The sequence below is a fragment of the Carassius auratus genome, chromosome 5 (genome assembly GCF_003368295.1).
Source record: "Carassius auratus strain Wakin chromosome 5, ASM336829v1, whole genome shotgun sequence".
NCBI lineage: Eukaryota > Metazoa > Chordata > Actinopteri > Cypriniformes > Cyprinidae > Carassius > Carassius auratus.
Window position 1 is genome coordinate 12893458 of NC_039247.1, and position 13292 is coordinate 12906749.

Here is a 13292-nt window from a genome sequence, read left to right on the forward strand (position 1 = left end):
AATATGTGTGTCGACACTCATGCACTCTTCACACAGTCTTACTTGTGCGGTTTCTGTCATTCTTTGCTCAAATTCTGTCTTTGCAGTGGCATATTTCTCCACATATGACTTATAGGTCTCAGTGGCTTTCTTGACCTTCAACCCAGCCTACAAACAAACAAACAAACAAAACAGACAGAGTACACAGTTAGACACCTTAGAAGACGTGTTTTGAATTTTCCTTTTGTATCTGCTAGATCTCCTCTTATATCTACCACAGACACAATTCCTTTAGGAAGTCAGGTCGGTGGATGAATGGACATTCGTAAAAGGACTGATCTGGCAAACTTTCAAGCATTCAGTAGTGCTTGGACTATCATTCATGTAGGTACTAGTCTATGCGTGCACCTTGTCCAGGTCTCTCTGTGTGGCCCCCTCTTTGCGCATGCGTTCTTGCTCTAGTGTCTTGCTGACGTAGTTCTCTTTGCTCTTCTGTAAGGCCTGAGACACACTCTGGATGTTCTGCACCGCCTCCAGTGTGGACGACACCTCCTCCTTTGTCTACAAGCCAGAGAAACCAGAAAGAGCCTCTGTGTTACTCTCATCTTCAAAAAATGTCATCTCCACAGCCCTAAATAGCTTTCTCTTAAATTTGTATAATGGGCATTTAATGCATATGCTTAATTTTTTGCAGGTTTTTCATCTGTGAAGTTTGAATTGAATATTTATTGTTTAAACTGGACACTAAGAACTAACTTGAAGGATGAAATAACTTCTAAATCTTAAACTTGTGTTCAATTTTCTCTGTATCAAAATGTATTTATAAACCATGTTTGTATTATTTGTACTGTCTTTAATCTATGCTGGCAGGGGAAATGTCTTTAACTGTCATTAAATTCAGCTTGTAAGTTGATATTTACGAAAAACATTTATTTTCAGTAAAACATACAGCTCATATCCACAGAAATAATAAAATCTTAGAGAAAATAGTCAGACAAATATGCACAAATTTAAAGAGCAAAAAAAAAAATAATTTATATATATTATTACAAAATACATTTCTGAAGTCTCCATGAGAAGACGAGGACCATATTCACAAACAGATCAGAAATAAGCAGTTAATGTTGTGACATATTGTACAGGAGACCAATATTATTATTATGTAACTATATTCCCATTTCATATTGATACTCCTCCCTCGAAAAACAAAATGAGATATGAGTGATATCAGACCTCGGACCTTTTTGGAGGAATGACGTGTGTACCGCAGTCTCATTTTAACTGAGAAGTTGAGTTCATACTTTCCTGTGCAGCATGTTGTGAGCAAACTTACATGGATATTAATCAGACGCCAAAGATGACGGCAGCTCCCGTACCTTCTTATGATTTTTGGCTTGATCCTCCACATATTTCTGGACTTCCTTGATGAGCTCTTGAAGCTTGCGGCCCAGCTCCATGTGACAAGCTGCCAGTTTCTCGGTGGACTGTTTAAACACATCCCACACCGGCGCAAACGTCCTGTGGAACAAATAGTCGTCTCAAAGAATAACACTCCACACACATTGTACAAATAAAACAGAAAATGTGTTAAACATGATTTGTGATTTAACACCAAGGTGTGTTTATTCTCTCGATATCAGATTTATCTTCTGGTCCCGGCTGTTTTTAATGGAAACAGCTCTGTGCAAGGTTTAATGACACTATAATGTCTGTACTGACAACATGATATGTGAGGGGGCTTCAGAGGAATAAAGTGCCCCCCCAACTAGCATATTTAGCAAAGTTATACAAACTTCGGCTATTTTAGGACCACAATAGAATAACAATGAGGTAATGCTTTCTTCCTGCAGATCTTTTTGAAGTCGCTAACTAAGTTTCGCCTGATTGCCAAGATGTCTTGCATTAGAAGGAAAAGTACAGCACGTCTGCCAGATTAAAGTTTACATAGAATAAAGATTCAAAAAGGTTCCAGGCAGGTAAGTGAACAGCTATTCATTTTGTTTCCTTGCAGGTAATGAGCTTGGGCTGTCATGGATAAAGCCTTAGAGACATAGAAATGATGTGGCTTTACCAACTCATTATAAATACATTATTGAGAAACTGTGTTCAGAATGAACCTACTGGTAAACCCTAAGTCCGAACACACACACACACACACACTCTTACCCTAGTTGAGAGCAGTTGCTGGCGGTCTTGGCCAGTTTGGTCATTGATCGTGAATATGCCTCCTCTATGGTGGATCTGTGACAAGAGGAGAGAAAACCATGGGTGAATAATCCATCAAGTCCAAATAATGAAAGGCCGTCTAACACTGACTATTATTTAGAATAATAATAATAAAAAAATCCTTTAAACAACACTTTGATCTCACTGACCTTTTCATATACTTGCAGACAATAGTCAGCATACTTAATTGTGCTAATATCTACTCAATGCAAGTTGCACAAATGACAGATACACCTACATATAGACAAACAAAGGCCTCTGATTTTGTCCTGTCTTGAACTTAAAGAAGACATGAACTAAATCAAACAATAATACAATACTGCCATATGGGCCATTATTAAAAACACACACTGAAAGTGTCACTTACAAGTACTATTAATTGGTTCCGATCTTAACCTTCTGATTCAAAAGCCTATGCGTAAATGTTTGAAATGGGGTTTGTAGGAAAATTTAAATTGCACCTGCACATGAATGAAAAAGGTTTTTAGGTTTTAAAAAAGCAGTGTGCGCTCAGCCAAACATGAACCCGTTCAGTACTGTTTACGCAGCATTTTAGGATGTTGCTTGGTCACTATGTAATTTTCAAATTTCCACTTTTGACATTGCATAGTTCGGATGATTTCACTATTATTCTAAAATGTGAAAATCTATAAGTGCATCCACAACTTTGATAAGGTAGTGTTATTTGGAAAACTCTTCTGAGCACTGTTTCACTCTGACAGAGACCACCTCACACAGGGTCCAGGAGGGGGAGACACACACGCTCAGTTTCTGGCTAAACAGCTGCCGATATCTATCATCATCCTCTGAATTCCCCATAGCCAAAAGAATGTAAATCAAGAATAAATTCTTAAAATGACACAAATAAAGCTTCCAATGGCTTGGCATTATGAATCCTTGAAATTCCTCTGTCAGTCACAGAGCTCAAGAGACGGTTTATACCCTCTACACTTTTGAAATCTATCAGAGTGGATTCTTTCCATTAGTTTGGTGAGACAAGGCTTTCGGAGGACTTGCAGCATTCCTGAAATTATTATTATTTTTTTACAGTTTTATGAGAAAAGTTTTAAAATGGTTTCCTCTGGAATAGCTTTGCTCCCCTGACACATGTCTTGCTTGTGCTTCAACCCTTTCACAGGTGAAGGATCTGACTGAAGTACGCATGTTTCTGAAAGTGTATTCAGTACTGTATTCAGTTGAATGCATTAAACTATGACTTTAATTAGAAATTAGATACATTTGTTTGGTAAGTGTCATCAGTACCTGTTCTAAAATACACTAATCTGCATACTAATGACACAGACAAAGACTGTTAGCAAAAATAAGTGAACTTCACATTTAGTATAAAGCTACAAACACACAGAACACCTTATCTCACTGTTCATAAGGATTTCCAAATACCAGCTTATTATTTTGAAATGTGATCTGGTTTCTGCGGTTTAGTCTACAAAAACATTTGCTTGTAAAGATTCAGAACCAACAGATTGTTTAACACTTCACACACATGTAATATTATAATGCTAATACTGAATTATTTTAGTATTTATATTGGGAAGAGGAGTCTGTATTCATAACAGCCTGTCATAATGTAACACTTTGAGGCGATGACCCATATTCTCTTAAAAATGATAACAAAAATCACAGTTTTACCTTTCTCTGATGAACTCCGACAGCTCTTTGCTGGATATCTGGCCATGTTTCATGTTATGGTACAGTACATCAAATCCATTATTTTTTTCGCCCTGCCAAAGATAACAAAAAAAACAAAACAAAAAAAAAAGTCAACATCACATTTTTTTTCTTCCCCTAATTAAGGCAAAAACAAAAAAGGAACATTAAAAATTGCATTTCAAGGATTGCACTGCATGTCATCAGATGGTGCAGACATTTGTTTACCACTTTAGGTTTCTGAACCATCATTGCTGTCATGGTCTGAATGGCATCTAGCTGGCTTCTTAAAGCAGACTGGTCCACAGTGTTCATCTGCAGCATACCTTCTGCCCGTTTGCAAGTTAAGTCAGTGCTGTAAGCTTGGTCTGAACTGGGTGAAGGGTTTCGTAGTCACCACGGTTAAAATGCCACAAGTGTCTGATATCAGCGTTTAAAAAATGCAAGCACTAAACTAATGCATAATTCAGTTCTGAAGTGAAGTGAAGCCTGACACCTCCTCTATTTTTGTAATGCCTGAAACATACGATTTTTTAATGTAGTGATAAGAGTTAAGGTTAGATACATTTAACCAAGTATTTTGCTGGCCATGCATATGTGGACGCCTGCTTTATGTCCATGCCTTCAAAGAGAGACACTGTGTAAATGCAGTACAAACTCTCACATGTACTGTGGTATGCCAAGAGCATCACCTCCTCCTATGTAGGGTTTTTTACTCTCATACAATTTCGGTTGATGACTAATAGTTACAAATAATTGTAAATAATATTTGAAGTATTTAAATATTTACAAATGCTTGGTCCTATTAAGAATTAATGACAGAATTAATGACAACACGTAATTGGAATTTAAAGTGTGTGCTGGTCATTTCATATTAAAATTAAAAGGGGTCATATGACGTTGTTAAAAAGAACATTATTTTGTGTATTTGAAAAGCAGACAGAAATGTTACGACCCCTTAACATACTGTGATACTGTGCATCCAGGCACGATGAGACAAAACCAGTAAAACCCATTATAAATGAGGCATTTGTTGCATCCAGTGGGGACATAATTACTGATTATAATGACTCACCTTTGAATCATCAGTGACAAAGTCTTTAAATGTGTAAACATACTACTTACAGAGAGTCAGAAGAGAATTCTTACTTTGCGTGAACATTTGGGCATCGTTATGCACCAAGAGCTTGTAACACTCCAAAGAGAAAGGAGAAATTTTAATTGCATCATATGACCCCTATAATAATAATAATAAGTATGTTTGCTCAGCATATCTGCCCTGACAGCCTATAAATACATCTGTCATCTATGCCAAAATGGTACAACAGACTAATGAATCAGATTAATGAATTAAACTAAAATCTACATTTTCAGAAATTTTATAACCATTTCCCAAAAGCCAACTGTAAAAATACAGAAACCTGCACACCACAAGAGTTCAACCTGTGATTCAAAGAGAAACACACAGATAAAAAATCTGTCCAGAATATCTGTATTCATGCACTACTGTTTAAAAGTTTTGGGTTGGTAAGATTTTTGAAAGAAGTTTCTATGCAAACTAAGACTGCATTTATTTGTTTAAGAAAGACCATAAACAGTGACAGTAATTTGAAACATTATTAAAAAATAAATAAATAAATAAATAAAATACTGATATGGTGCTCAAGAATAATTTCTTATTATTATCAATGTTGAAAATCCTTGTGCAGCTTAATATTTTTGTGGAAACCGCAATAAAAATTTTTAGGATCCTTTAGATCTAGTTCGGATGATAGCTATGACATTTATTTGAAATAGAAATCTTTTGCAAACAAGCAACATTATAGATAATCAATGGAGAAATTAGAAATTGCTAAAACCCATTAATTTTGTAAGACTTTTTTTTATATACATATTATATTATTATATATATTTTTTATATATCTTACTGAGCCCAACTTTTAAACGGTAGGGTGCTTCAATGAAAACAATTCACCGGTACGATTTATTTATTTTTTTTAAGCAGCATATTACTGGGGAAAAGCAGGGTATTTCAGAAAACAATCTAGAAAAGCATGCAAAATTGACATGATCACTAAAAAGACATAAACCAAGGATTGGAAGGATAAAGCTCTGCTCTCTGGCTTATACTGTGTAACTTCCACATCAGCTTTTGTGGACACAGCAAATATCACGCAGTGTGTGCGTTTCCTGTAGCGCAAAAACAACTGAGATCTGTGTGAGATTGTAAGATTGTGTGTGTGTGTGTGTGTGTGTGTGTGTGAGTGTTGCAAGAACAGCAACAGGAAAGCTAAGCCCTACAGAAGTGACCAAGGAATGCAGTGATATTAAAAAATACAATAGGAAAATAACATCAAACTCTGCTTTGGCCGTCTACTCCTTGAATACCAGCACAACAAAATGCTGTTTGTGCTGTGATTGGTTCATGCAACCCACATGACTTTTAAACACAAGTCCAATCATAAATCGTCTTCACACAGTATCTTACTTTCACTTAATTTTGTTCAGTTCCAGCCTATCTTTTTATATTTAACATGAGGGCGCTAGACTTAACTTGAGTTCAATTATTTTTTAGTTGCGAGTAACCCTCGGTTAAGCAACGTTTCACACTTGTGATGTGAAAATTAAACAGCGTAAAACAATGAAGTGCCAGAATCACAAGAATTACAGTGAGATGATTAGCAAAAGACAAACAATCATAAAAGGCTTCAAAGTCATGGAAATATCATGCTGTGTTTAGTCTCTAATTTTCAATTACAAACATAAGACCACATAATTATCACATTTACTCTCTTAAAAACAAATGATAACCCACAATGACACTGCCAAAACAATATCAAACATCTGTGACTTACTACAAATCCATGACATTAGCAAAAGAGAAGTTAAGAGAGGTTGAATAAACAAGACAAACAGCAAACGAGGAACAAAACATGCTGTTTGAAGAAGCTAATTTGAGCATAGGAAAATGCTCACTGTTGTGTTATGCCTTTGTGTGTGTTTGTGTTTCTTTGAGGGGGTTTAAACCATGATCTGACTCAGGTCAAACCAAACAGAATTCACATTTAAAGCCAAAACACACAAGAGGAGACATGCAGGTTCAGATGTGTGTGTTTGGCTTGAGTGTGTACATATGTGTTTGTTCATGCAGCTGCTCTCACAAACTGGGTGAGGTTCCCAATGCAGAGACTATATGCAAAGTCCCTGACTGCACGCACACACACACACACACACACACACACACACACACACAAGTTTACTTAGCTTTTGAAATGAGGACATTCCATTGGCTTCTACTGTCGTTATATACAACTAGTTTATAAATATACTATAATGTAACCAACACTCTATACCTTACCCTAAAAGACAAGTTTCTGCATTTTCATAATTAAAAAAAAAAACTTTATTTTGTTTTTATAACATTTTTACAAATAAGGACTCCATCCAAAATATGTTTTGTCAGATTTATTTCACTTTTGGGTACAAATTTGATCCCGTAAATATGGTGTCGTAAGTAAACATATACACACTTCTCCCTTCTTAGAAGCTCAAATCAAGAATATGCAAATGTTACATTTTCAAAAATATTCCATCTTCATAAATCTGCTCATCTTATTATTATTTAACTTCATAACTCATATTTATATCTTGTTTATGTTATGGTTAGGATTTCCCTCTTGCCCCCTCTTGCTTATTCATTATTACAATTATTTTTCTCTAATATTACACATTTTGTGCAGGGACAGCATAGATGTATTCTTATACGGACAAAATATGTTAGTGACAATAAAATAACAATAAAAATATATACAGTACAGACCAAAAGTTTGGACACACCTTCTCATTCAAAGAGTTTTTTTTTTTTTTTTCATGATAATTGAAGATTCACACTGAAGGCATCAAAACTATGAATTAACACATGTGGAATTATATATGAATTTATATACATAACAAAAAAGTGTGAAACAACTGAAAATATGTCATATTCTAGGTTCTTCAAAGTATCCACCTTTTGCTTTGATTACTGCTTTGCACACTCTTGGCTTTCTCTTGATGAGCTTCAAGAGGTACTGTAGTCACCTGAAATGGTCTTCCAACAGTCTTGAAGGAGTTCCCCGAGAGATGCTTAGCACTTGTTGACACGTTTGCCTTCTGTCTGCTTTCCAGCTCACCCCTAAACCATCTCGATTGGGTTCAGGTCCGGTGACTGTGGAGGCCAGGTCATCTGGCGCAGCACCCCATCACTCTCCTTCTTGCTCAAATAGCCCTTGATGCCTTCAGTGTGACTCTACAATTTTCATAGTCATGAAAATAAAGAAAACTCTTTGAATGAGAAGGTGTGTCCAAACTTTTGGTCTGTACTGTATTTTTTAAACAAGTATATGGGGTTCCAAAAAGTAGGCCTATTGTGTCATTTTCCTATGGCCCTTAAAAATTGTCCTCAGCAGGTGTTTATTAAAAATATAGAGGCACTTAAATGCGTAAACAAACAATTCCATTGTGATTTCTTTCTACGCTCAAGATAAATGTAATTTTTTACACATCATATTTAAGCATCATCTCATAGTGCTGCAATTTATCATGCAATACTTTTACAATATACTCTGTCCCCAAAATACTAGCTTCATTAAAGTAGCTTTAAATGTATTAGCTTTATGTAAATGTGTCCTTGTAAGTAAGATAATAGCACACAGTCTGGGAAAGTTTACTCCCTGATTTAATGCATGGTTTAGTCCACAGCCATCTGCTGAACTTAACCCATGAGGGTTTGATAAATATTACAAAGCATGCTAAAATTGGCATAGCTGACACAGTCTGCATGGCTTCTTGCTTGAATCAGTTGAAAAAGGCACAGAGATCTGAATTGTGATTGCATTAGTATGCATTACATGTATCTTGAGTGATGAAGACTAGGAAATAAAATAACTTCACTCAAAGTGCCAAATAAGATTTACTTCTTCCTAACAAAGACAGTGTCTTTAAAAGGCTCAAATAATTAGTTATTGTTATTATTGAAGTACTTATATATATATATATATATATATATATATATATATATATATATATATATTAGATAATATATGACATTTATCTAATAGTAAAAATAACCAATAAAATTATCTAATATAATAAGATATTTTTTAATATAAGATATTTTTTAATATAGGAAAGATATTTTTTCAATTATTTTGGAGCAAAATAACTAGGGCTGCACCATAAATATCGGCTGACCGTTATGCGCATCTCGTCAGTAAAGCCGGTTCTCTAATCAGCAGTAAATTCCATCAGTTGTGTGATTACACATAGAGCAGCTGTTACTTCACCTGATGGTATTTACAGCTGATTAGAGAACCGGCTTTACTGACGAGATGCGCATTAATTATCGGCCGATATTTATCATTCACCCCTAAAAATAACTATAACAAAAATCAGTCTGATAAAATGCAATATTTCAAAGCATAAATCCAATGCATAATTGCACCTGTTAGAAATATCCTTGTACATGGAAGATTCCTCAGATAATCAAATAATGCAGAACAAACATAACTTCAGCAAATTCATTTACAAACACTTACAGTAGCTCCGTTAATGAAAATCACACCGCCATTCTGAGAGCAAACATGTGCACAGTAAATCAATGAGCAGAGCGAAACATCTAGACATCAACAGTGTCAAAGTTCAGCTGAATCCCTTTCATTACAGCTTTGAGTCGCTCAAATGACACAGCATTGCAGATAAATGGAAATGCACCACATTCTAATGCATTAAAAGACAAAGATGTCCACTGACACAATATTTGTTAAAAAAAGCAAGTATGTTAAAATTGATTTTTCTATTAAAAGGATACTCCACCCCAAAATGAAAATGTTGCCATTAATCACTTACCCCCATGTCATTCCAAATCCATAAAACTTAGTTTGTCTTCGGAACACAATTTAAGATATTTTGGATGAAAACCATGAGGCTTGTGACTTTAAAGTACACTGTCAAGGTCCAGAAAAGTATGAAAAGCATCATCAGAATAGTCCAGAATAGTATCCTTGTGGCACGGCTGACACAGAAGAGCGTACGCTGCCTGCATTCAGCATATATTCAAAAAAATGGCGGTTCGGTGATGCAGAGAGACTCAGGATACAAATAGTTGAATAAAGTCGTTATTACTAATATTATTATTAATATTTGTTTTCTTTGCATACAAAAAGTATTCCTGTTGCTTCATAATGTTACGGTTGAACCACTGATGGCAGATGGATATTTCTGATGATGCTTTACATACTTTTCTGGACCTTGACATTGTAACTTACTTGGCAGTCTATGGGACAGTCAAAAGCCTCCCGGTTTTCATCCAAAATATCTTAAATTGTTTTCAGAAGACTAATGAAGATTTTACGGGTTAGGAATGACATGGGGGTAAGTGATGGGTAGAATATCCCTTTAACCGTTCAACATCCTGTCCTTTAGCACTCTACAGGTAAACTCAGCATGATGGAAACTCACTCACTCTAATATCGCATGCTTCATTTTTAACATTTTTATTTTCACTTGTAATGTTTAACCAAAACATCATATCTCAGTCTTCTGCTGAATATGATAGACTTCTCTCAAATGACATATATACCAGATTTTTCCAATCATTAATCTGCATAAACCAGTCCCTCCTCAATCGACTGCAAGTTTACAAGTTTAAAGTTTTTATCTCCATTCCATCTCCACTAAACAAACAAAACTCAAAAGTGACTACGGTTGTACTTTTCAGTTTTATTTCAAGCTACAGCTTATCTAACAACTAATACACTACACACACACACACACACACACACATCAAAGGCAATTCTGAGCAATATTAGATATTCGACAGCGGTGAGAAGTCAAGCTCATGAAAAATCACATCATTAGCATTATGAGGAGACTCTGATTTTTACTAACATTTCACAAACACAAAACTAACACAACCTGCATTTGCGGTTCATCACGCTCATGACATGAACTTTAAATTGCATCATAAAATGTGGCACGAACAAACATCTTTAGCATTTCCTAGTAAGAATAGAATGAAAAAAGCATATTTTTGTTTATTCAGATTACGTTGATTAAATGATTGCAGGAATACCGAGCAGAAGCATGCAAACATCTTTTTTAATTTTAATCGGTCAAGAACTGTTCTGACATTTTACACTCTACGCATGACTAACATAAGAATACATAAAGAGAATGAGGAGTTCTCATCAAGACTAAAGAGAATATCGGCAGGATGACTCAACCAGATATATATTTCCGTAAGCAGGTGTCTTCTGACTGTAACAAGTCTAAACATCCGCCAACAAAACCAACAGAGGTAGATGTGAGGCATCAGCTAAGGTCAAAAGCTCACTAGAAGAAAAAAAAAAAAATCACACTGTGTTTACAGCAAGAGAGGAAATGTGCGGTTAGATGTGTTTGATTGCGGTAAACAAGACTGAGAGGTTTCCTTCAAACACCTCTTTGTTGTGGGAGGTTCTGGGTAAGTTGTCACACCTGTGGGGCGCCAGGCGCTGGAGGGCAGTGAAGATTGATTTCAAGACATGATGATGTCATGGCAGAAAAATATCAAGACTATTTTGACAGTTTGACCTTTCCTGCATTCATCTCCTGAGCTTGACAGTTTCAGTGGAGTGAAGTGTGTGGGGTATATGTGTCTATGTCTGTGCCCTGCATTACAAGCACACAGCTCATCACAGGCGTCCCTGTTTCTCTGAGCCCTCAACACAAAGACCTGATTGAGAACAGGACTCCGCAGCTCTGCAATCCCTCATCTCTCTTCGTCTCCCCCATCTCCTGTTTTGACAGTCACGGTTTCCAAATGCACACTTTCTCACCCTGTTCAGCTCGACACGTCTGCCAGTCAAATGCAGTTTAATGTTTAAACCACGGTCATTTACGGTACATGACAACAGAGGAATCTTCCGGGATGCTTTCAAACTGTGTCAGGCTTTATCGGTTCTGCAATGATTGCAAAAATCCTCAATAACAATACATTGGGTAAATAGTCATTATTTGAAAACTGACTTGAATCTTGATGGAATGTAAGAGATAATAAAAGATAGACTGTGCATGATCGCACCTGAAAACATACGCCTTCATTCTATTTAAAGTGATAATGCACTTGAAAATTAAAATTCCATCATCATTTACTCACGCTCTCTTTCTTCTGCGGAACACAAAAGAAGACATTTTGAAGAATGCTGGTAACCAAAACATTCTGGTGGCCATTGACTTGGATGGACAAAAACATCCTAAAAAAATATCTTCAGTTTTATGCCACAGCAAAGAGATACAGGGTTGGAATGACAGGAGGGTGAGTAAAGTAAGGAAACAATTATTATTTTTGGCTGACTGTAACTTTAACACCCCTTGTTGCGTTGTATTCAAATAAAGTCACAGGTCTCTTTAAGTAGCAAATATGTCTAATAAGGAGGTATGTTTTCAGGTAATAACTGAGAATAAAACGACAAACATGAAAATGAAGTCACACTATGAACAGCTTGAGCACTCAAAATAAATAAATAAATAAAATAATACATTTAAGCCTATAAAAAAGCCATGACAGTACTAACCATAACGTAAGTAATAAAAAAATTAAATATCACCATAAGGTATATTATGGAAGAGAAGGGGGTAATTATTACACTGCTAACGTATTTATTATACAGTGTAAAAACTTTATAACACATCCTGGCCTCCGGTCTAACGTCATTACGGAAGAAGTAGAGCAGGATAGCATTGTGAATGACAGCCGTGACATCCAATGGGGTTTCACAATAGGATCGTTAACATTCCAAGACGTTGATCGACAGCCAATCAGATTGAACGGAGGTGGAACGCAGTTGGCTGTCTGTCTGTGTCAGATGGATGTAACGAGGCCCAATCCCCGGTCTCGCTGGACGGCATTCTCCGAGAAAGTGAGGGGGGCAACAGGCCAGTAGGCTCTCGTGCTTCCCTCGACCATGTTTTAGCGGTATTATCCCAACAAGGGCCGGTGTGAATCAAAATATGAAGAATAGCCCCAGAAATCAAGCGGATTATAACAATTTAAAGAATGACATTCGAGTGGAGCTAAATTGTCTTTAATCCGCAAAGATAAGTAAGAGCACAGCATAAGCAACCTACCCAGAAATGTTCCAGGAAATAGGGCGTTATCATCTTGCTGTCCTCCTTTCTTCACAGCAGCGCTTCTCTTTATTTGAATTGCCTCAGTTGGCACAATTAATCCACCGTCCTCCCCCCGATGTTGTTGTGTCTGGTGGGTTTTCTCTTTTTTCCTGCTCTTCTGCTTGGTTTTCCTTCCTCTGAACACGACTCCACCTCCTCCACTTGCTTTTTTCCCACCTCCACTTGTTCAGTATTTCATTGAGGGAACTGTTGTGAAGAAACAGTGACGC

General features: G+C 36.3%; 1 protein-coding gene across 4 annotated transcripts in view; it reads right to left on the minus strand.

Moving 5' to 3' along the window:
• The window catches only part of LOC113076064 (F-BAR domain only protein 2-like), a 36814-nt gene extending 23528 nt beyond the window's left edge, over window positions 1-13286 (minus strand). For all 4 annotated transcript variants that reach the window (XM_026248752.1, XM_026248737.1, XM_026248743.1 and 1 more), the window contains exons 1-6: window positions 13021-13286; window positions 3856-3947; window positions 2146-2220; window positions 1356-1497; window positions 388-540; window positions 43-147 (exon numbers count right to left, since the gene is read on the minus strand). In XM_026248752.1, coding sequence (XP_026104537.1) covers window positions 43-147; window positions 388-540; window positions 1356-1497; window positions 2146-2220; window positions 3856-3947; window positions 13021-13053 — 600 coding nt within the window. In that variant the 5' untranslated portion in view covers window positions 13054-13286. The remainder of the gene's footprint in view (window positions 1-42; window positions 148-387; window positions 541-1355; window positions 1498-2145; window positions 2221-3855; window positions 3948-13020) is intronic.
• Window positions 13287-13292: the final 6 nt, after the last annotated feature.